Source organism: Portunus trituberculatus, chromosome 19 (assembly GCF_017591435.1).
Source record: "Portunus trituberculatus isolate SZX2019 chromosome 19, ASM1759143v1, whole genome shotgun sequence".
Taxonomy (NCBI): Eukaryota; Metazoa; Arthropoda; class Malacostraca; order Decapoda; family Portunidae; genus Portunus; species Portunus trituberculatus.
Window position 1 is genome coordinate 9,557,731 of NC_059273.1, and position 25,000 is coordinate 9,582,730.

General features: G+C 42.2%; 1 protein-coding gene across 1 annotated transcript in view; it reads right to left on the bottom strand.

Moving 5' to 3' along the window:
* Window positions 1-25,000, bottom strand: part of LOC123506121 (protein O-mannosyl-transferase TMTC1-like) — a 209,155-nt gene that overhangs the window by 6,260 nt on the left and 177,895 nt on the right. Inside the window, exons 12-15 of the mRNA XM_045258009.1 lie at window positions 24,075-24,218; window positions 22,786-22,997; window positions 11,518-11,653; window positions 6,998-7,142 (exon numbers count right to left, since the gene is read on the bottom strand). Of these exons, the coding sequence (XP_045113944.1) occupies window positions 6,998-7,142; window positions 11,518-11,653; window positions 22,786-22,997; window positions 24,075-24,218 (637 nt within the window). The remainder of the gene's footprint in view (window positions 1-6,997; window positions 7,143-11,517; window positions 11,654-22,785; window positions 22,998-24,074; window positions 24,219-25,000) is intronic.

Sequence of the window (25,000 nt, forward strand, 5' to 3'; positions counted from 1 at the left end):
TTTGAAAACTCTATCATACTTTCTGCTCAAAGCATCTTCAAACTAAAGAGATGCGAGACGAAACTTTGTGAAGATTGACTTTTTCATCTATCGTTTTGTTGCTATTCTTGTGTATGTATTGCCTTTCAGTACTTGACATTCCATATTTTCTTCTTTTATTTTCCTATGCACACACAAGGGAGGAACATCTAAAGCCAAACACTATTAAAGAAAATAACACCACTAATTTTCTCTCATTCTTCCTTCAAGATCAAATAATAAACAGGTGATAAGATTAGTTTCAGAGAGATACTTCAGGCCCTTTCTCATGAGCGTTTCTTCTGTTAGCAATGCAGGAAATTTGTTCATCTAATACTAGAGCCCCATCAACCTCAAAAATTGTCTAACTTGAACTAGAATATTTCAAAGCGGTGGAGGTGAGGCCAGGAACGATTCAGAGCATATGGCACCGATAACCACTTCAGTACTGGGACACATTTTTACCTTGATATTTGTGTATGATTAGACCATCTTATTGACATTAGGAAGGGTCTATGGAGGGCAGAAGATTAATGGCTACAGTCTTTACTATTTTAATCATCCACATAAATTTCTGAAGCTTTATAAAATCGCCAAATGGAAAGCAGAATGAACATGGAAATGCGTCATGGTACGGAAGAGGTTAAGGGGTATTCATCTGGCTCAACAAAAACACCAAAGCTTGCTCGCCTCCTGCATAATGTGATACGCCTGTGCTGTGTAAATGTAATAAAATGAGTTTGGAATGAAATTATTCTCCATTTCGCATAATTATAGAAGTGACTATGCAGCGTCCTTCACGAGAGAGAGAGAGTATTTGTATGTAAAATTCATCTCTTGTCTTCCTTTTTATGCAAATGGTAAGCCTGTATTCTGTAAATGTAATACAAAAGGCCTCCGTAGTGTGGTATTCCATTCTAGAGACGAAAGAAATGTAAAATGAAAATATACATTCATCGTAGAAATATATGTCTATGAAATTTGTCACCTAGAGAGCCTTAGCATACATACATGAATACATACAAGAAAAAAAAATCTATAATCAAGTTTGTAAGAATTTAAGAGATAATAGTGAAATGGAAGCAGTGTGACTAAACATACAGGAATGCACACACACACACACACACACACACACACACACACACACACACACACACACACACACACACACACACACATACATATATACATACATACTACATTCATACAAACACTAGCAACACGTTCATTCATGTAGACAAGCGAGAACAGATGTCTTTGTCAAAATAATAGACACACACACACACACACACACACACACACACACACACACACACACACACACACACACACACACACACACACACACACACACACACACACACACAAAGACACGCATTTACATACACACAAAACGGGATCCCAGCAGCACACCATTGACATAAAGCACAACCAACGCTTCAAAATACACTCCGATGAAACAGACAGACATACAAACAGAGAAACACACACGCAGAAAGATAGACAGACAAGTGAACCACGGAAGGATACACAGTTAGATAGATAGCTAGATAGATAGATAGATAGATAAATGGACCGATAATAAAATAGAGAAGCATAGACAAATACACGTACATAAGGACAGACAAACAGATAAATTAAGAAACACTTGATAAAAACATGTAAATAAATAAATAAATAAATAGACAAATAAACAGAAAGATTGAAAGAAAAACAGATAACCAGAGAGAGAGAGAGAGAGAGAGAGAGAGAGAGAGAGAGAGAGAGAGAGAGAGAGAGAGAGAGAGAGAGAGAGAGAGAGAGAGAGAGAGAGAGAGAGAGAGAGAGAGAGAGAGAGAGAGAGAGAGAGAGAGAGAGAGAGAGTAAATAAGGAGCGAGGCACAAAGCACGGCTGCAAAGGACACCAAGGACACAAAGGAAGGAACTCAAAAGGCAAATGGGGAGGAAGATCCTTAAGGTGAGGAGGAGGAGGAGGAGGAGGAGGAGGAGGAGGAGGAGGAGGAGGAGGAAGGTAATTCGCAAGTAGTAGTATGTGGAGAGATATCCGCTTAATACGAATAAAAATGTAAGATAAATGCAATAAAAGCGAAGGTGAATAGTATAAAGAGGAAGAGGAAGAAAGGGAGGAAGGAGGAAGGAGGAAGGAGGAGGAGGAGGAGGAGGAGGAGGAGGAGGAGGAGGAGGAGGAGGAGGAGGAGGAAGAGGAGAAAGAGAACAGTTGTACCTACGTACTTAAGTTGGAAATAGAAAAAAAAACTGCAAAAAAAATAAGGAGATAAAATAGAAGAGAGAAAGAAAACGGGAAAAGAAATGGAGGAAAATTGTGTAGAAGAAGCAGGTGGAAATGACGTGAAATTAAGAGAGAGAGAGAGAGAGAGAGAGAGAGAGAGAGAGAGAGAGAGAGAGAGAGAGAGAGAGAGAGAGAGAGAGAGAGAGAGAGAGAGAGAGAGAGAGAGAGAGAGAGAGAGAGAGAGAGAGAGAGAGAGAGAGAGAGAGAGAGAGAGTTTATTGTGTCGATTGCGAAAGTGGTCAAGTGGAATGAGATGGAGAAAGTTAAAAGGAGAAACTGTAAATGTAGAAAAAAAAATACAAGAAAATAGCGAGAAAAAAAAAGAATATTTGTGAGATTTCGAGTTGAAAAGATGAATTCGTGACCACCACTGTAATTTATTTTTCCAAGACGACGAAATAATTGCATGATATTTGTTGACCTTCCCTCCCTCCCTTCACCCCTTTCTCTCTCTCTTGGTCATCGCCTTCCTTCTCTAAACAAACTCCAATTTTGTCTCAAAACAACATTCATTTCCACAAAGTTCTCGTTCTCCTCCTCCTCCTCCTCCTCCCGTTAAGGATCGATGACTGGCTTCACGCACACCGATTGCCTGAGATTGTCAACAGAGGCTAGGATCACCCCCTCTTTTGTTATATTGGAAGGGGGGGTGAGGAGGGAGGAAAGGGAAGGAGGAGGAAGGATGGGGAGGAGGATGGAAGAGGGGGATGTTATTGGAAAGAGGGCCAGTTGGTATAGGCTGTGATGAGGACGAGAGGAAGAGGAGGGTAGGATATGAAGGGAGGGAATAATAGATGAATGAGAGAAGATGGGAAGAAAGAGGATGATGAGACAATATTGAGGGAAATGGAAAGGAATAAATGGGGAAAGAAGGTAGGAGGGGATGAATAATGGATGGAATAAATGGGGAAGAATGGTAACAAGGAATAAATGCATAGTAAGATTATAGGAATGGAGGGAAGAGAAACAGATGGATAAGAAAAAGATATATGAAAGAATTGGGAGTTGGAAGGAAGGAAATGAAAGAAAAATGGTAAAGAGAGATGAGATTTTTTTTTTATAATTCTGAAGTTTTAAATTCGTCATTGGTTTTGCATTAGTTTGTTTGCTAGAATTAAACTCCATTACACTTTGTTAATTAAAAAAACCCACCAACTGTCAATGGAAAAATAAGTGAATGTTGTGATTAATACATTTCCATCTATGTATCTGTGTCTGTTTGTATGTCTATTTACTATCTATCAATCTAACTTCCTATCTACCTATAAATTAATTTAAACATCCATCTATTTATCTGTTTATTTATCCATTACTCTCTCTCTCTCTCTCTCTCTCTCTCTCTCTCTGACATGCATCTCTTATCTGTTCATTTCCTCCCCTCCCTTGCCTCTTCTTCTCATTCTTCTTCCTCTCTTCCTCACTTTCCACATTCCTTTCCCTTCCCTCTCGGTGCTTTCCTGTATTCATTCCCTTCCTTACATACTTTACCTCCCTCTCCTCCTTTACCTCTTCTCCTCTCTCTCTTCCCCGTTACTCCATCCTTCTCAAACTTATCTCCTCCTTCTCTAACTTTTCCTGCTGATTCATTCCTCCACGTTGTCTTCCCTCTTTTCTTCTTTTTCTTCTTCTTCCTCCCATCTCCTCCACATCATCCTCCACATTCTTCATTCTCCCACAAACTTCCTTCATCCTCTTCCATTTCTAATAATCAGCTTCTGCATTTCTCCTTTCCTTCCTCTATTTATTCCTTCACTTGGCTCCTCCTCTTCATTGTTTACTTTCATCTTTCTCCTTTCTTTTTCCCTCTTTATTCATTCATTATGTTTCTCCTCCTCCACTTTCCTGTTGTTCTTTATCATATATTTCCTTCCACCTCGTCCTTTCTCTTCTTGCTCCACATCTCCACCTTTTGTTATCCATTCATTCTCTCTCTCTCTCTCTCTCTCTCCTTGACCTCCATTCTCTTGTGGCTCAATCTTCATCTTCCTTCCTCCTCTTCCTCCTCCTCCTCTTTCTTCACTTATCTTGTTTCATCTTTCCTCCAACCAACTCCCTTCATTATCTCTGCCGCCACCGTCTTCATCATCCCTTCCTTCATCTTCCTCTGCCTCCATTAAGACTCAAGGTTGTGCATAAGATTGTTCAAAATAGAAAGAGTTTATAAGCATAGACTGCAAGGTATTTATATTACAAGTGTGTCGTGGTAACTAGGAGTGACTTGGGAGGGTTTTGGAAAGTGCCACGTAAGGATAAGAGTTCCAGGAGGTCGTGGATGGAAAAGTGTCTGGAAAAGATTCGAAGTGCCTGGAAGTGTGTCATAAGGAATCATAAGTTCTCCAGAAGGGATTGTATTTTTTTCACCTGAACCATTTTAAAGTTATGATACCTGGATTTCTCTATATTTTCTTTCTTTCAAATTCTTTCTCTCTTTCATTATAATGCATCCATGTGTAAGGGTTATATACTCTCTCTCTCTCTCTCTCTCTCTCTCTCTCTCTGGTGTTTATCGTCATCTACTTCACCTCATCCCTCATCGCTTCATCTTCTTTCAAAGTCTACGTCATCGCCCCTCCTTGACTTCTTCACTTCCTTCACCCGTCCCTCCTTCACCGCCTGCTCCAGACACTTCACATTTTCCTCTAATTGACACACGCCTTTGTCTTCTTTCCTTCTGATTGTTGTTGGAGGAATTTTCTTGACTCGTGTGTGTGTGTGTGTGTGTGTGTGTGTGTGTGTGTGTGTGTGTGTGTGTGTGTGTGTGTGTGTGTGTGTGTGTGTGTGTGTGTGTGTGTGTGTGTGTGTGTGTGTGTGTGTGTGTAGGCGAGTTACAAGTACACACGAGTTGGAACATATTAAAATCTTGTGTTTTTTTTTTTTTTTTTACTTCTACAACAAATAAGTGCATTAATTTTTTGTGTAACTTCTGTCGCTTGAAATTTCCCTCTCTCCCCTGTCCTTCTCCCCTCTCTCTCTCTCTCTTTCTTTCTCTCTCTCTCTCTCTCTATTCACTGCCAAAAGGAAGACAGCGCCATTAATATTTTATGAACTGTAAAGATGCGCACCAAAAATTTCTTTTATCTGTTGTGCTCGCGACAAAGTCTTTCTGAAGGGGATCTGAGGGAGGAAATCTGTGGAGAGATTCTTTCCCGCCGGCTGTGTGTCAGAGAAAGGGAAGAGAGGGGAGGAGAAGGAAGGGAAGATAAAGAAGGAAGGAGAAGGAGGAGACACAGGAAGAAAGAAAGCTAGACCCAGGGGTATCAATTAATGTTAAATATTCTCTCTCTCTCTCTCTCTCTCTCTCTCTCTCTCTCTCTCTCTCTCTCTCTCTCTCTCTCTCTCCCTTCTTTCGCTTTCCTTCCCCTTACTCTTTTAATTTGTTGTGACGATATTTCCATTTATCTGTTTCCGTTACTCCGTTTATCCCTATTGTGTCCAATATGATGCCTATTATCCCCTTTTCTTCCCTTCTCCTCTTTCTCCTCTGGGATTTCCCGCACTCTTCTTCTCTTCCCTCTATGGATTTCCTTCTAACAGATTAATTAGTTTACCTTTTTAATAATAGAATATGCAAAATGATTTCTTTAATAGTAGCGTGTGTTGTGTTGGATTTCCTTCTCTTTCTTACCTCTCTACAGCTTCGTACTTTGTCCATAACACACACACACACACACACACTCTTCACCCCTGCCCATTCTTCACCAAACCTTCGCCACACTCCACCCCGCACCATCCCTCACTCCATGACTCCCTCACTTAATCTTGCTCTCACATAACTTACACACACACACACACACACACACACACACACACACACACACACACACACACAAAGCTCTCTCTCTCTCTCTCAACACTTCATACAAACTCACACGAATATATACATTCACCTACACACTCACTCACTCACTCACAAATCTTCCTTAGCCTGAAAACTCGCATCACTCTCTCACCCAACAAACTTCTCAACTTTCTCACCCATTAAGTTAGACTAGGTTGAGTTATATGCCGCCTAATGTCTCACACTTCACATCTATATCATCCAGTACCACTTCATCATCCTCATAACTCCCTCGCTCAGTAAAACCGTCATTTTTCTTCACTTTAATCAGTTTAGGTCAGGTAAGGTAAGGTAAGGTAAGGTAAGGTAAGGTTGGGGAGGCGGTGGCATAGTGGATAAGGTGGTGAGCGTGGGATCGGGCAGACGTCCACGCGTAGGTTCGAATCCCACCACGTACAGCCTTAAAACACTTTGCCATTTGTCGAGTGGTTTAAAGTTACCTACATATCACCATGATACCCAGGTTCTAGGTGGTTACACTCAAGATGAGCTTGGGCGGTGATATGGGCCCTAATATGGGTACCACTATAAATAAAATTGTCTGCGTAATGGGCGGAAGCTGAACAGCGCTTCCCATACACTCTTCAAGTGTGCCTACAGGCGCTATAGGCCTTACCGGAAAAAAAAATAATAATAAAAAAAAAACGGTTAGGTTAGGTAAGGGGTAGGGTAGGGTAGATTACAAAAGGTTAGGTTAGGTAAGTTATGATAAGATAAGGTAAGGAAAGGTACAATTATGTTAGGTTAAATAAGGTGAGGTAAAATAAAGATATGTTAGGTGAGGTTAGGTAAGGTAAGGTAAAGTAAACTAAGGTTAGGTCAGGTAAAGAATCCCCCCTCAGCACACTCACCAGATACACCCGTGATGAGCGACGCTGTGGCTGGTGTCGCAGCACTGAATAAAACAAGGACTCAGCCTCATCCAGACGGCCCGTGTTGAGGTACAGCTTGCCCAGGCTCTCCCCGACCTCTGCCTCCCACGTCACCGCCAAGGCCCTGTAGAGAAGGTGTCCAGAGGTGAGTGTGGGAAAGATCAGGCCAGGTCAGGTGTCGCTCGGTAATCTTGGCCTTTGTATCGGCGCTTCCCTGATGACACTTACTGTTGATCACTGGCAAGGTGTGGTGTGTTAACTGATGTGAGGTGAGAAAGTGATGTGAAGGTGTTATGATTGATAGTGATTGATAGTGTTGTCAAGAATGATGTGTTGTTTTTATGTTTCTACTTAATGAACATCAAGGAAATAATGGAAGCAGCAAGAAGAAATCAGATCAACAAGAGGTGGTCCTGAAGGTGACGAGAGACTGGTGAAGGCGTGTGGCGAATAAAGGTGTATTAGGTTTCTTTTTTTTTTCATGTTCTCAGTTGAGCATAAGGAAACATGATGGTCAGTAAGTCTGTAGTGAGGAGGATAGTGGTGATGATGATGAAAGTGAACATAGGAATAGTGATCATGCTAATAGATAGAATAGTAAAGTCGAACCATTAAGATATATGACTTTCCAAACACACACACACACACACACACACACACACACACACACACACACACACACACACACACACACACTAAAACCAAGCCTCTCAAATTACAATTCAACATTTTTAAGGCTGAAAAAAGGCAAATCTCCGAAGGGAACAATCAGAGTGGTTTTAATCGACCGGGTAAAAATGAGCACTTTTACAGATTAGTAATTTTAAATACCAGTGCATTCTCTCTCCCTTGTTTGTGATACGAAATGCGAAATATTCTTAAAACTCTGGATTGAGCAGAGTAATAAAGAAGAGTAAAAGCAGTCGTAGTAGTGGTGGTTGTGGAAGTAGTAGCAGCAGAGAAGTAGTAGTAGTAGTAGTAGTAGTAGTAGTAGTAGTAGTAGTAGTAGTAGTAGTAGTAGTAGGAAAGCTATATTGTTGCTAATGTTAACTTGTTTCGCCATCGCTCATTCCTTTTCAATAATTATGCACAATAAAAAGAAAACTAAAGAAAGAAAAAAAAAAGGCACATGGGAAAAAGAAAGAGCCAAATATTCTCTCATCGACCGGAAAATTACATATCAAGAAGCACGATAAAACATTCTTCATTCGAATCCATGTTCAGGAAAAGGAGAGAAATATGCAAAGAAACGGAAAAACAACAACTAATTAAAAAGAAAAAAAAACAAAAAAATGCAAGAAAAATGAAAAAATCCCGTGTTCAATTACTGATGCAAAGCTCTCTCTCTCTCTCTCTCTCTCTCTCTCTCTCTCTCTCTCTCTCTCTCTCTCTCTCTCTCTCTCTCGCCTTCAACTTCGCTTCCTTTTCAATTTCTCTTTCACCATGACATTCACTTTCTTTTTTCTTTAATTTCTCCTTCCTTTTTATTTTTTTCTTTGTCTTCTTTCTCCTTTCCATTACCTAGTGTTCCAATTCTGTTTCGTATTTAAGAGAGAGAGAGAGAGAGAGAGAGAGAGAGAGAGAGAGAGAGAGAGAGAGAGAGAGAGAGAGAGAGAGAGAGAGAGAGAGAGAGAGAGAGAGAGAGAGAGAGAGAGAGAGAGAGAGAGAGAGAGAAATATAGGGAGTTCTCGGTATTATATTACGAAATTTCTTTTATATTTTTAGTACATTTAATTTTTCAGTTTATTTTAGTAGAAGTTTCTAATTACACAGGATTATTTTTTGTTATTACGATTATTTTTTTTCAATTCTACTCATTATATTCATTACCGATTCATGTATTTCATTAATTTCATGTAAGGTTTCATCCAAATAGATTCTACATTCCTAACTTTCACTGTACGCAACTTCATAACTTCATCATTTCGTACGTTTCACTATCAATTAACTCCTAACTTCATATACTTAAACATTCTCGACATCATGCAAATATTTTCTACATTCCTAACTGTTCCACTAAAACGATCATTATTTCACTGTACGTAACTTCATAACTTCATAATTAAGAAAGTTTCAGTATCAATTTATTCCTAACTTCATATATTTAAACATTTTCGTCATCATCATAATATTTTCTACATTCCTAACTGTTCCACCTAACCAATCATTCTTACACTGTACGTAACTTCATATCTTCATCATTTCGTACGTTTCACTATCAATTAATTCCTAAGTTCATATACTAAAAGACTCTCTACATCAAAACTTCCTGGCTTCCTTTCGTCATGGCTTCAAAAATTTCACAACTTCTACTCTTCACAGCTTCAAAACTTCACAACTTTATACCTTTCACTCTTCGAAACGTCCTACCGAAACGTCCTAACTTTCTTGGTATTTCCCTCAAGACACACTCCATCACTCTTTCTATTACCATCACCCTCCTCTACCCTATCATCATAATAAACTCCCATCTCTCTCTCTCTCTCTCTCTCCTGACCCCAGTTCTCCCTGTAATCTATAATGTAATCTATAGCATTCTTGGAACTAAGTCTTTAGGTGTCTCTCATTTATATACCTATTTCTATTTCCACCGGTTGTGTCACAGATAAAGTGATTAGAGATCGCATAACACTAATATGAAAAAAACTTTACTTTAAAATAACACTAATATTGAATGATTAGTATTTAACTGGTAACTTTTTTTCTTCCTCGTCCTCCTCCATCTACTCTTCCACGTAAAAATGATTAGTCGCATAACACTAATATAACAAACTTTTTCTTTAAAATAATATAAATATTGAAAGATTTAGATACAACTAGTAACATTTTCCTCCTCCTCTTCCTCCATCTACTCTTCCATACTCTACAATAAGTTATATGTCAAGAATAACCATTGTAATAATGGAAATGAATAAATTCTTCTTAAATTCTTAAATTCTTCCAGTGACTACTACTACTACTACTACTACTACTACTACTACTACTACTACTACTGCTACTACTACTACTACTACTACTACTACTACTACTACTACTACTACTTCGTCTTCTTATACCTTCTTTTCCTTCACTTAGTAATATTCCGTCAGGTGTCCACGTCTCATAATGCATTCCTACTACTACTACTACTACTACTACTACTTCGTCTTCTTATACTTTCTTTTCCTCCACTTAGTAATATTCCGTCTCCTAATGCATTCCTGCAAGTGACCTCCGGGACAGTATTGACAAAGTTTTCAATGTAAGGAGGTTCCACTTCAAGACACACTTAACACACAGCTGAGCATAGTCTTGGTATCATTAACTGTGTTATGTTTTGAAGTCTTCTCCTTTCCCTTCCAGCTTCTTTTCCTTTGATAAGGCGTGTAATCTTGAAGTTCTCAGTGGAATCTTGTTTTTACTTCTTCCTCTTTCTACGCACTCGTATACTCGTATCTTGGTTTTTGTCCCTTCTGTGAAATGCTTCTGCAAGCTGATGTTTTTTTTCTTTCTGTGTGATTCTATGCAGTGGTTGTTTACGTTCCTTCAGTGAAATCCTGGTATCCTCTCCTTTTACATACAGCCCCACTAGACTCAACTATATCTTTATAACCTACTCATAAACAATTCTCTGTAACGTTATATAAATTATGCCTTTTCTATGAAATTCTAATGCATATTATTAAGTTACCTTATAAAACCGTAACCTTTATATTCTCTCTCTCTCTTCCTTGAATGTCAACTCCGGACGGTGGTTAGGGAAGGTAAATAAACAAGCTCCCATTACTGATACGGCAATTATTCCCTCCAGGGAGTTGTGTTTAAGGGCAGTGTGTTGTGTTCAAGGTCACCGTAATAAGTGTAGGTAAAAAAGCCAACCCGGAGAAAAATATTAAGTGGTTTCGCTCTCTCTCTCTCTCTCTCTCTCTCTCTCTCTCTCTCTCTCTCTCTCTCTCTCTCTCTCTCGTGAATATGAAACTACTGTCAGATCGACCGTCTAGCAAACTAATGTACGCGAGCACACACACATACACACACACACACAAATACAGCCCTTCCCTAACAACATCGATAAAGTATAAATATGGTTAGTTCAGGAGGAGGAGGAGGAGGAGGAGGAGGAGGAGGAGGAGGAGGAGGAGGAGGAGGAGGAGGAGGAGGAGGAGGAGGAGGAGGAGGAGAAGTTCATATCATTGGTGTAAGAACACAATTAACAAAATAAATAAGGAAGAAGAAACACACACACACACACACACACACACACACACACACACACACACACACACACACACACAAAAGACAAAAAGAAAAAGAAAAGAAAGAAAAATCATACCAGACAAGAAAAAAAAGTAGAGGAATAGAAAAAAAAAAGACATAAAAGGAGCAGTCTATATAACAAGAGTCTACATAGGTATCTTTGTCACCCTACACCCCCCTCTTTACACACACACACACACACACACACACACACACACACACACACACACACACACACACACACACACACTATACACCCTTACCTTTTATAGAGACGCTCGGCCTGTGCATTATGACTAAGGGAGATCATTAACCCAGCAGTGTTGACCAGAGCTACCGTGTGCTGGGGGTCCAAGCCAAGAGCCGCCTCGTAGTGCATCAGTGCCGCCTCTCTCCGACCTGCCGTGGAAGAAAAGGAGTATAAGAAGTGGTAGGTAGAATGAGAGGGAAGGGAGTAAAAGGACAGGGTTATTGGAAAGAGAGAGAGAGAGAGAGAGAGAGAGAGAGAGAGAGAGAGAGAGAGAGAGAGAGAGAGAGAGAGAGAGAGAGAGAGAGAGAGAGAGAGAGAGAGAGAGAGAGAGAGAGAGAGAGAGAGTAGAGAGTAGAGAGTAGAGAAAGCCATAGACAGAGATACAGAAAGAGAGGTAGATAGAAGCAGATATATATGGAAAGATAGATAAGTAAAATGAAAAAAAATAAACAGATAGATAAATAGGTGCTTTGTTAGGGTTACTGGAGAGAGATACAGAAGAGAAAGCGATAGACAGAGAAACAGAAAGACATCCAAAGTAGACAGATAGGTAGATAGAAGCAAACATACATGGAAAGATAGATAAGTAAAATTGATAAATAAACAGATAAATAAAGTTAGAGAGAGAGAGAGAGAGAGAGAGAGAGAGAGAGAGAGAGAGAGAGAGAGAGAGAGAGAGAGAGAGAGAGAGAGAGAGAGAGAGAGAGAGAGAGAGAGAGAGAGAGAGAGAGAGAGAGAGAGAGAGAGAGAGAGTAGAAAGAGCGATACACAGACAGACGGAGAGACAACCAAAATAGACAGAGAGTAAGAGAGAAACAGACATCCACCTACAGACAGTTAAACAAAATAAATAAATCAACAGATAGAAAAATAATGAAACACCCAGACAGACAGCTACACACAGAGAGAGAGAGACAGAGACAGAGACAGAGACGGAAAGAAATTTATGAACAAAAGGCAGGGCAGGGAACGTTAGATCTTAGATAAATAAGAAAACACCCAGACAGACAACCAACCAACCAGCCAGACAGAGACAGAGACAGAGACGGAAAGAGATGTATGAACAAAAGGCAGGACAGGGGGCGTTAGGTCTTAGGGTTACTGCAGGCAAGTGAAAAAGACGGATGCTACAAAAGGGAACAAAGGCAAGTCTCATAAGTGGTAGAAGAAAGGCAAATGGAAAAGGAATGTTATGTCTTACTTTGGAATCTGAAGACTGAGGAGGAGAACAGGTGGGAAGAAGTGTCACGTACTTCTTAAATTTGTTGAAGGAAATGGCTGAAGGAAAGTGAAAGAAGTGAAGGTTTGAAAGAGAAGCAAATAAGGAAAGAGGAAAAAAATGTTAGTTTTTATCCTTAAATTGCTGAAGGAAAGTGAAAGAAATGAAGGTTTGAAAGGGAAGCAAATAAGGAAAGAGAAAAAAAATGTCGCGGTTTCTATTCTATATTACTGAAGGAAAGTGAAAGAACTGAAGGTTTGAAAGGAAAGCAAATAAGGAAAGAGGGAAAAAATGTCGCGGTTTCTATTCTAAATTACTGAAGAAAAGCGAAAGAAGTGAAAGGTAGAAAGAAAGGACAAATTGATAAATGAAAATGAGGTCACGTTTAATTCATAAATGCTGAAGAAAGGCGAGGTAAATGAAGGTCAGGAAGAAAAGCTATAAAAGAGATTAAAAAATGTAGTTTAATTCAGAATTACAGGAGGAAAGTAAAATAAAAAAATCATGAAAGAAAACAATGATGACAGATGAAACAAAAGATCACATATCATATAATCACTGAAAGAACCTTAGATAAAATAAAGTATAAAAGAAAAAAGAAAGACAAAGACTGGACAATAGATGAAATGACAAGATACCAAAAAATTAGTAAGGAAAAGTGATGAGACAGAAGAACTGGGAAGCGAAACAAGGAATAGAACGAGGGAAGGTAAATGTAATAAGCTTAGGTGGAAAAGGTGACAATTTATTTTTAGGACTGGGATTTTCAGGGAGCCATTTTTCTACTGCCTTTTTGTTGCTCTTGACCAGATCTCACAAAAAGGAGGAAAAAAAAAAAAAAAGAAAAGAGGTAAAAAGATTAGTTCAAAAAGGTTAGTTAGGAGGTGTTGGGAGAAAATGGATGTTTTAGTTTGGTGATGGAAAAAAGAGAAGGAAAAAAATGTAAATCACTCAGTAGGGGTTAATGTGCGAGATGAAAAGGAAAGAAAGGGAAAAGGAAATGAAGAGGGAAGAGAAGAGGGACACTATGAAAAAGGAGAATAAAAGACAAATAGAGGAACAAGATGAAAGGAAGGTGGGGGAATACGTAGGAGTGTTGATGAGAGAGAGAGAGAGAGAGAGAGAGAGAGAGAGAGAGAGAGAGAGAGAGAGAGAGAGAGAGAGAGAGAGAGAGAGAGAGAGAGAGAGAGAGAGAGAGAGAGAGAGAGAGAGAGAGAGAGAGAGAGAGAGAATGGACACTAATAAGACGAAGGGAAGGAAAGATCAATGACATAAGAAAGACAGAAACAAAAAAAATAACATTATCTCTTTCCTTTTTTCCTTATCCTTCTTTCTCCTCTCCACTTTATCATCTTCGTACTCTTTAATCATCTTTTCCTCTCCTCCTCCTCCTCCTCCTCCTCCTCCTCCTCCTCCACCCTAATTCTTCTTTAATCTGTAACATACTTAACCTCAATCTAACTCGTACATCCTTTTCTCCTTACTCCTCTTCATCTTCTTCCTTCTCCTCTTCCTCTTCCTCTTCTACCTTCCCCACCAGCCAACCCCTTGTCTGTTTCTCCCTCTCTCTCTCTCTCCCACTTCCTCTTTTTGTGGCTATTCTCTTATTCTTTTCTTTATCCTCTTTCCTTCTTCCCTGCTACACATCATCCTTACCAGGCCAGGGATCCCCAAGACTAAAAATGAATTAGCTTTGCCCTTGATCCGACAAGACGAGACTCACAAAATCCAACTCTTTTACCCCAGAGGATGAGCATCAGTAAGAGGAGGAGGAGGAGGAGGAGGAGGAGGAGGAGGAGGAGGAGGAGGAGGAGGAGAGAGAAGAAGAAGAAGAAGAAGAAGAAGAAGAAGAAGAAGAAGAAGAAGAAGAAGAAGAAGAAGAAGAAGAAGAAGAAGAAGAAGAAGATAATGATGATTTTGAAGAGAAGGAGGAGCAGGGGGAAGATGACGAAAAAAAAGAGAAAATGAAAGGAAAAGGAAAAGGAATAGAGAAATGAACTAATGAATGAGAGAGAGAGAGAGAGAGAGAGAGAGAGAGAGAGAGAGAGAGAGAGAGAGAGAGAGAGAGAGAGAGAGAGAGAGAGAGAGAGAGAGAGAGAGAGAGAGAGAGAGAGAGAGAGAGAGAGAGAGAGAATACCTCCTATTAGTGCCTTGGTCACAAAACACGCGAGGAGAACCTTAAAATCTTTTCTGCGACGGAGAAAAATATAGAAAGAGGAGGAAGAGGAGGAGGAGGAGGAGGAGGAGGAGGAGGAGGAGGAGGAGGAGGAGGAGGAGGAGGAGGAAGACGATGAAGAGGTCAAGGACAAGAAGGAGCGGTAAAAGCAGGAAAAGACACACGTGCATAATTAATACAATTATGAATAGAAAAAACAAAAACCACTAAAACACAAATTCAAAACCCAAACACGCCACAAAACTAAAAAATAAACTAATCCAATTAAACATCCACAACACACATCCATCCGCTAACCACTCCACCCAAACCTGTCCACACCCACCTCGCATCCACTTTTCCTCCACATCTATCCATCAATCTGTCTGTCTATCGAAGGGAAACACATTTTTAGCTCAACCTAACTTTGCAGAGTCCAGATGCCAAGAAAATACAAACTTCTGGGAGAGACGGAAAGGAGGAAAAGACAGGGAAAGGAACGAGGGAGAGATGAGACGTGAAGGAAGAGATGGAGGGACTGAGAGGTGAAGGAAGAGGAAGAGAAAGGATGGTGGATGGAAGGTAGGAGGAAAGTAGGACACCCAGAGCAGGATGAGGTGTGACAAGAGAAGTGAGAGGGCAGGAAGGTGAGAAGAAGGATGAGTAGGAGGAGGTGATGGGTAACGAAAGGGAATAGGAAGCAAGGGAGTGATAAAGAGGAGAAGGAAAGATGAGGAAATGGTGAGACAAGGCAGGAAATGAGTTAAGTGGGAGGAGAATAAAGGCAAAGGATGAAAAATGAGTTGAAAAAGATAAAAAAAAAAGGGTGAAGGAAAAGAGGAAAAGGAAAATGAAGATGGAAGGAGAAGGATGGCACTAATGAAAGACTGAAATACGTCACACACACACACACACACACACACACACACACACACACACACACACACACACACACACACACAGGCAGACACAGAGTTCAGAGGAAGGAACAGAAGAGAAAAAGAATCATATAAAAAATATAAGTCCAAGGAAGCGAAGACGAAGAGAAAGAAAGACAGCAAGGATGAAAGGTTAAGAAATTAAGAATAAATCAAAGAGAAAGTGGAAAAAAGGTAACATGGAAGAAAAGGAGGAGGAGGAGGAGGAGGAGGAGGAGGAGGAGGAGGAGGAGGAGGAGGAGGAGGAGGAGGAGGAGGAGAGCGTGGCAACATTTTAAGATTCTTGGCCACACATGTCGCCTTTCACCTGACCACACCGAGGAAAAAAAAAAAAAAAAAAAAGAAAAAAGAACAAAACATAAAAAAAGAAAATCACACAAAATACGAGACAGAAAAAACAACTAGACAAAAATGAAAACGTAATAAAATACATTTGCTACACAACACGAGGTCAGGTCACTCTAAAGGGGTCAGAGAAGAGAGGCAACGTGACTCTCTCTCTCTCTCTCTCTCTCTCTCTCTCTCTCTCTCAGTCTGTCAGTCAGTAAAATAGTAGGCAAAAGAACACCTGGAGAGAGAGAGAGAGAGAGAGAGAGAGAGAGAGAGAGAGAGAGAGAGAGAGAGAGAGAGAGAGAGAGAGAGAGAGAGAGAGAGAGAGAGAGAGAGAGAGAGAGAGAGAGAGAGAGAGAGAGGTATACCTATCAGGGCATCAAATATTAAGCAGGTATTGTCTGGTCTGTTAACTGCTGTCTGTCTGTCTGTATGTCTGTCTTGTGCCTCCCCTGCCACTCCTTTATCCACCTCTCTCTCTCTCTCTCTCTCTCTCTCTCTCTCTCTCTCTCTCTCTAAACTTAATTAACCACGTCGCACGCACGCTGAGTTTATTCGTTGATGTTGGAAAATACTGATAATAATATATAAAAAAAAATTCATCTCACATTTATCTATTTTTCTTCCTAAACACTTTGGTGGAGTCAACCTTCACCTTTGGAAAACAGCGCTGCGCAATATTACATGAAGCGGCACCAAGCAATACGGAGCAGCTTGGTGACGCGGAGGGCTCTGTGGGTGGAGGCGTTGCTTGGTGACGGGGAGGGGTTTGTGGGTGGAGGAGTTTCTTGGGTGCAATTCATGTGATCTGCTGCAATTTTTTCTTCTTGTTCACTTTTATTTTACACTGGAGCGGAAGTAAGGAATAAGAAAATAAATCGAGACCTCTTCATGAAGTCTGTAAAATACGGAGGGAGAAAACTAATGCCTTCCGCTGCCTTTCCTTCTTCCTTTCCTGCTCTCCCGTGTCATCTTCCCTCCTTCCTTCACTCCCTTCTCCTCCTGTTCCTCCTTCACCTCTCCCTTCACTTCACATACTCATTCCTTACTTCCTTCAAGCACTATAAATACCACGATTTTACAAGTACCTATACACATTTTCCTTTATTTTACCTCCGTGACTAGTAAGCAGAAACACAAGCAAAAATCCATCAAACGTGCTACTCATTAGAAATTTGATGTGACGGTAAAGGAGAAGTTACAAATTAATCTTACTGTTCACCGTTCCTCTTCTGCCCACATCTACTTTTTATTCACCTTACCTAACCAAACCTAACCTACTCTCCTTCCTATTTCCTTTTCCTGGTCTCCTTTTTCAACTCTTTTCTCTCTCTTCATTTACTTTTCCCTTCCTCATGGATGTTACTGTAGATGGAGAATATGTAAGGTTCTGCCCCTCCTAGCTTCTTCCCCGTCCTTCCTAACCTAACCTAACCTACTCACTTTCCTATTTCCTTCTCCTGGTCTACTTTTTCCACTCTTTTTCTCTCTTCATTTACTTTTCCCTTCTTCATCGATGTTACTGCAGATTTAAAACATGTAAGGTTCCGCCCCTCCTAGCTCCTCCCCTGCCCCGCCAGCCCCATACATCCAGGTGACGGAGTACGCTGTGACGTCAGCGCGGCGAAACGATTACCTGGGATGTCCATTACAGGTAAACGAGAGATAATCATTCCCTCAATAATGACATTTTTATGCTGATGATGATACCATGTGGCTATTCCAAACACACACACACACACACACACACACACACACACACACACACACAGAGAGAGAGAGAGAGAGAGAGAGAGAGAGAGAGAGAGAGAGAGAGAGAGAGAGAGAGAGAGAGAGAGAGAGAGAGAGAGAGAGAGAGAGAGAGACTGATACACAAACATAAATTAAAATACACTAACATTTATTTTTCAAGCACTTGTTTTTTCACTCGGCACCCTCCTCCTCCTCTTCCTCCTACACCTCCTCTTCTTCCTCCTCCTCCAGCCCCTGCATACTAAGAAGGCCAGTGACCCTCGCACGCCCCCAGCTGTAGCATTGAACGTGTCCGCCTCGTCAGCATCTCAGCGTGACGTGTTTCCCTCAGTCAGCTCCCTTCACCCTCCATGTCACAGAATTATATAACATCCACAAACTTCGGGCTTAATTCCATCAATCCTTGCCACGTTTCATTATGTTTAGTTTATTCACCACAGAGTTTCGTGCGAGCGAGAATGTTTTTTTTTTTCTCTTTATATTTTTTTTTTTTTTTTTCGTGTTTATAGAATGAGGTTAATGTGTGGTAGTATTTTTTTCCCACTGGCTTGTGTGTGTGTGTGTGTGTGTGTGTGTGTGTGTGTGTGTGTGTGTGTGTGTGTGTGTGTGTGTGTGTGTGTGTTTGTCGGTATTTTGAGCACTCCATCACATCACATTGGGTTCTTTCATGTCCATTAATAGTGTTCGCATAAAAGCAGACAATTCCATTCAATTTACAATACACACATAAAAGCAATAACCTCCTCCTCCTCCTTTTCCTCCTGCTCTTCCTCCTCTTTCTCCTTCTCTTCCTCTTCCTATCTCTCTCCTATGAATACTCCTTAATCACTTCATTCTTTCCTTCCTTTCTCCTTTTCCTGTTTGTGTCTTCTAAATATCATCTCCTTTTTCTTCATACTTCTCTCTCTCTCTCTCTCTCTCTCTCTCTCTCTCTCTCTCTTCTAAATGATTCTTCGTTACTTCCTTTCTCCTCACCATTCATCTTTGAGTATTCTTGAACTTATCTCTTCGTTTCTCTCTAATTTTCCTGCTTCTCTTTTGCAAATGTTTCCTTATCACTTTTTTCCTACCTTTTCATTTTTCTGTTTCTTTACTTTGAATGTTTCTTTTGACCCTTCTTTCTTTTTCAATACTTTCTTCTAAACATTTTCTTATTCCTTGCATTTTTCGTCCTTATCGCAGTTTCCTTCTCTGAATATTTTCTAATAATTTTATTTCTCCCGTTCTTTCCTTTCCCAGATTCTCTCTTCTGAATGTTTCCTTATTCCTTTCTTCCTCCGTCCTTATCATGTTTTCTTTTCTTGTTTGAACATTCTCTTTTTTCTTCTTTCCTCCTTCCCTCTTCTCAGATTCCCTCTTGAATGCTTCCTAGTTCCTTCCTGCCTTCGTCCTTATCGTGGCTTTCTCCTCTGAACACTCTCTAACTCTTTCCTTTCTTTCCTCGTATCCTTTCTTCCTCCTTCCCTGACGTCGCCCCGCCATATTACCGTCCCGGCCCCAAACGCCGCGATTTGCAGGAGGAGGACATATTAAATCCTCGACTCAGGGACTTTTCATCACAAATCCCCTCGCCCCACTATTTCTTCTTCCCATTGGCGCTGCTCTTCCTATTATCGTCCCGCTAAAGTCACCCGCTTCTGTCTCAGCCATGAAGGAACTCCTGACAAGTTCTTCATATCAATCTTCCACCAGCCAAACTTCCCCCAGCGGAGAAGTTCTTTTGTTTGGACTTCTCTGCTTCGCCTCCTTGCCTCCCTGCCTCTTGCTTTCCTGCTTTCCTGCTTGCCTGCTTTCCCGCCCTCCCTCCCTCCCTCCCTCCCACCCGCCTGTTTCCATCCCTTCACTCTCTCCCTGCTAAGCTGCATCCCTCCTCCTTATACTCTGAGAGACAGAGACTTAGGGTTAAATCTCTCTCTCTCTCTCTCTCTCTCTCTCTCTCTCTCTCTCTCTCTCTCTCTCTTCTATGTATCTTCCTCCCCTTTCCTCTATTCCTTTTCACGCCTGTCACAACTCCCTTTCGTCCCTAGTTTCATATTTACTTCTTAAACATCTCCCAGCGCCCTGCACATCCACCCTTCCTTCCTCCTCCTCCTCTTCCTCCTCTTCTGTCGGTCGCTGCGGGGAAGAAAGCGGAATATGCAAAAGAAAAATATTGATACACGCTTTTCTACACTTCAGAGCAGAGCGTCGGTGTGTGAGGTGACAGGGAGGAGGAGAGAGGAGGAGAGGGAGGGGAAGGAGGGAAAGCCAGGTGGTATCGAACCCTGGAGAGTCGTGGGCTGTGGTTAATTAGCTCTGCCAAGACGCCGCCAACCCCATCACGTATTCTCTTCAGCTCGTGCAAGGAAGTTTGATCCCCCGAGGCGTGGCTGAGAGGCGGCGCAGAGTCATGTGATGTGATAAAGGAGGGATTACGTTGTGTGGAGACGTAATGGAGTGCCGTGGGTTGGTGTAAAGGGAACTGAGGGGTTGTGGGAACGTAGTGACGGGTTCAGGAATTTTGAGGAGGGTTTAAGACAAGGGGAGGATAAAGAAAATGGGTTATGAGGGATGGTTATAGTATGGGGATTGAAGTGTCTAGGTTAATATAAAGAGGGATTTTAAGGAGTTTTGAGGCTATTCTAAGACGTAGGAAAGGTTAGAAGAGAGAGAGAGAGAGAGAGAGAGAGAGAGAGAGAGAGAGAGAGAGAGAGAGAGAGAGAGAGAGAGAGAGAGAGAGAGAGAGAGAGAGAGAGAGAGAGAGAGAGAGAGAGAGAGAGAGAGAGAGAGAGAGAGAGAGAGAGTTATGACAAACGGTAATATGAAGTAACGAAGCGCGCTGATATAAAAAGTGACTAGTAGGTAGAAATGAGGTGTTATGAAGAGCAAAAAGAGCAGAAAGGTTACAAGTGGAAAGTCTGTGTGGTGAAGCAAAGGGAAAATTGACGTGTGATGAGCTACAGCAGGAATTTGGAGTACTAAGCAAAGGTTTGGTGTGGTGTGGAGCTGGTGGTTGGGGGAAGGCATAAGACAGGTATTATTAGGGGAAAGAGAAGAAATGACTGCTTGGTGAAGTAACGGAGGAGTGAATGTCGTGTGATGAGGTAAAGGAGAAACAGGAAGGCATGACGGATTGACCTTAGAGGGAGGAAAAAGTGGATACGGTGAAAACAGAGCTAAGAAGAGTGAAAAATGATAAAAAAAACTATTAGAGAGAGAGAGAGAGAGAGAGAGAGAGAGAGAGAGAGAGAGAGAGAGAGAGAGAGAGAGAGAGAGAGAGAGAGAGAGAGAGAGAGAGAGAGAGAGAGAGAGAGAGAGAGAGAGAGAGAGAGAGAGAGAGAGATAACATGTCACGGAACAATATACCCAAAGGAAATGAGGAAAAATATTGATAATTGTACTGAAAAGAGAATGATAGAAAAATGATAAAGAGAAAATATCAGTACAGTGGAAGAGGAGAGAAGGATCTGAATAATGATCGAAAAGACGGAAAAAAAAGAAGAGGTGGTGAGATTGTATAAAAAGGAGACTAGAGATGGAGGACAGAGAGAGACAGAGAGAGAGAGAGAATGGAGAGATGAAGAGAGATACTGCCACAAGTAAAAAACCAGGAAGAAGACGCAGCAACCCCATACAAACACAGGAAAAGTACCGCAGGAATATTGGTAATGGCATTGTGTGTGTGTATTTCCATCGACACAGGTATACAGGTACGTCCTTCCCCGCACCTTACGTCTGGCAGTGGCATCTCCTTCAGGTTACTTGCAGATGTTCTTTTCCCAGGTATGGTTCTGTTTTTTTCCCTTCCATTTTGTCCGCACCCTCGCTCTCCTCGCTTGCTCGTTTTTCCCTTCTTGTTAATAGCTGTGATCGTGTTTCTCTGTCTTGTCTTACTGAGTTCAGCGAGTGCACGGGGGAAGAGGTGCTGGATAAATGGGTATTGGCGTAATGGGTTTAGGATACGTGCGACTCTGTAATGGGGGTAATGTCTGGGAGAAATAGCATGCTGTATTGGAATAATGGGTGCGATTCTGCGAGGCTCTAATGTTCTATGGATGCTCTAATGGTTATGGGGAATCGAATGGTGAGATTGTGATGGTATAAAGACTAAGGAGGTTTTCAAAGGGGAATTCTTGGGAGGGTGAAGGGGAGAATAAAGGTACAGTGCGGTGGTGTGGAGGCTGAAGGGGTGATGGGGTTATGGGGTGATGTGCCAAGGGAAAAAGGACCAAGAGGGACTTCTGGCGAATGAAAAGACTGTGGGTTCAGATTAGTTTTGGTGAGGGGAGGACAGGACAAGGACGGAGGGGCGATGCTGCACCGTTGGGAGAGGGGAGAGGGGAGAGGAACGCCCAGCGGGGTTTATGGATGGGGTTACAGCTGGTCCAAGAGAGAAGGGGGCGAGAGCGAGAGTTGGACTTGTCGTGTAGGGAGTGCCTGAAGGGGGTGTGGGAGGGGGGGTGTGAGGGCTGGGTGCGGTCGAGGGTTCATCAACGGACCTGGTCGGTGCTCCATACTCCCCTACTGTACCTCCGCCCTCAGCCTCCCTGTCGGACGGACCGCGCGGCTTCAATACTCCCGAAATAAAACGCGCACCGCTGAAAGAAAACTCCCGGCACAAACAAACACACACACACACACACACACACACACACACACACACACACACACACACACACACACACACACACACACACACACACACACACACTAAAGAAAAAAAAACACTGGCAGAGAAATCAACATCAGTTTTTTCTACGCTTTCTGTTTTCCCCGCCAGCTACAGAAGCGGTACAGCAGAAACAGCGGCGGTTAAAGTAGGAGCCCTGCAGCAGCACCGTGTTTTCCCGGGAAGAACTCGGGGCAAATTACCCTTGAAATTATGGATCACTGCCTGCAACCACCCACCGATTTTCTGCAGGAAGGCGGCGTAGTTGTTGTGCACGACGGGATCTGTGGGGCGCGCCTCCAGCAGGGCCAAGTGGAGGTGCTCGGCGTCCACTGGCCTCCCAGCGTCCCCGTACAGCCCCGCCAGCGCCGACACCGCGTCCCTGTTCGTGGCGTCGTGGCGTAGACTCTCCTCCAGCAGCGCCACGGCCTCTCCCACTTTGCCCTCCTTCCTGTTGGGGACAGACGAGGGAGGGAAGTGATGTAGCGCACGGGGCAGGGGAAGGATGGGGCGTTAGTGACGTGACAGGAAGAGATGAAGGGAGAATGGGGAGGGAGGGAGGAATGGAGACTTTATTTGGTGTGACAGAGTTTTGGAGGGAACGGAGGAGGGAATGGTATGGGAGGGATAGGAAGGAAGGTAGGGAGGGAAGGGGAGAGAGTAGTAAGGTGGTGACATGACTAATGGAAGGAAGGAGGGAGATAGGGAGGGCAGGCAGGCAGGAAGGAGGGAGACAAAGAGAGAAAGGAAGAATTGACGAGAATAAAACCAGGTGAATGCAGAAAGCAGTGTCATTTTTATCCCTGTCTTTTCTTCCATTTTTTTAGCCGGAAATGTCGTTTTTTCTCCCTCCTCCTTGACTTTCTCCTTCCTTCACCCCCAGGTCGCCTTACTTTTCAGCGAGGAGTGGATGCGTCCTGCCCAGTGAAGCGTAGACGGGACGACAAGAAAGGAGGCGAGGAAATGTTGTGGACGGCAGACAAGGTGGGCGGGGAGCGGGTGATGAGAAGCGGAAAGCGAAGGTCAAGGGAAAATTAGGTGAGCGAAGGTGATAACGAGGTGAAGGTGATGATGCGATGATGGAGGGAAGATGAGGGGCTCGCTGGGGGACGGTGACAATGATGGGCGTGTGGAAGGGAATATAGTGAAAGGCATGGGATGAATTTATAAACGTGAGGATGAAATGAGATGATGAACACTAACGAGGAAGGGAAGGTGAAAACAAACAAGTGGTGGTGAAGGTGATAAACGTGAAATGGTGAAAATAGAGGAAGTGACAGTGGTGGTAGCGGTGGTGATGATGAGATTGTGAAACTTACAAAATGAGAAAAATGGAAATTGCAACACGAAAACAGATGAGACAAAAAAAAAAAAAACACGAAAAACCTTAAATTGAAACAGGACAGAAGGAAAGAAAGAAAAAAACAAGACAAAAAAAAAAGAAGAAAACAAGACAAAAATAACAAAAAACAAAAAAACTAAACCAAAAAAAATGAGTTAAAAAAAAGAAAGACAAACAAATACATACTTCCTGAGATTGGCCAGGTTATAGTAGGCGTGTGCGTGGCGTGGGTGAGCTCGGAGCGCCAGACGGAAGTGTTTCTCAGCCTCGGCAGCATCAGAGAGGAGTGTGCCGAGGTTATTGTGCGCTGACGAGTGAGTGGGCCACAGCCTGGGTGGGGGAGAGGGAGAGAAAAGAGAGAGGGAGTGGTTAGAGAGTGGTGAACGAGAGGCACAGGAATGACCACAAGGAAGATAAATAGAGAGAGAGAGAGAGAGAGAGAGAGAGAGAGAGAGAGAGAGAGAGAGAGAGAGAGAGAGAGAGAGAGAGAGAGAGAGAGAGAGAGAGAGAGAGAGAGAGAGAGAGAGAGAGAGAGAGAGAGAGAGAGAGAGAGAGAGAGAGAGAGACTGGGTAAGTGGAAATGCATTAGAAAAGTGGATTAGGAAGGTAGGGAGGAAGGAAGAGAGAGAGAGAGAGAGAGAGAGAGAGAGAGAGAGAGAGAGAGAGAGAGAGAGAGAGAGAGAGAGAGAGAGAGAGAGAGAGAGAGAGAGAGAGAGAGAGAGAGAGAGAGAGAGAGAGAGAGAGAGAGAGAGAGAGAGAGAGAGAGAGAGAGAGAGAGAGAGAGAGAGAGAGAGAGAGAGAGAGAGAGAGAGAGTCATACCTTGAGAGAAACACAGAAACACTGAAGGAGAGGGGAAGAGATGATATATACGAGAATGGAGACACAATACAATGAAGGCAAGTTGAGAGACACGAATATTTCCTATTAATAAAAGCTTGAGAAGAAGAAGGAGGGGACATGTAGAGTCGGGAAAATTGACCTTAATGGAAAAAAAAACTGGGAGAACAGGAATAGGAGAGTCAAAGAGAGAGAGAAAGAGACGACGGAAAGGGTCACAATACAAATAACAATCAAAACCAAAGGAAGGAACCGAAGATATTTTAGCAAAGGT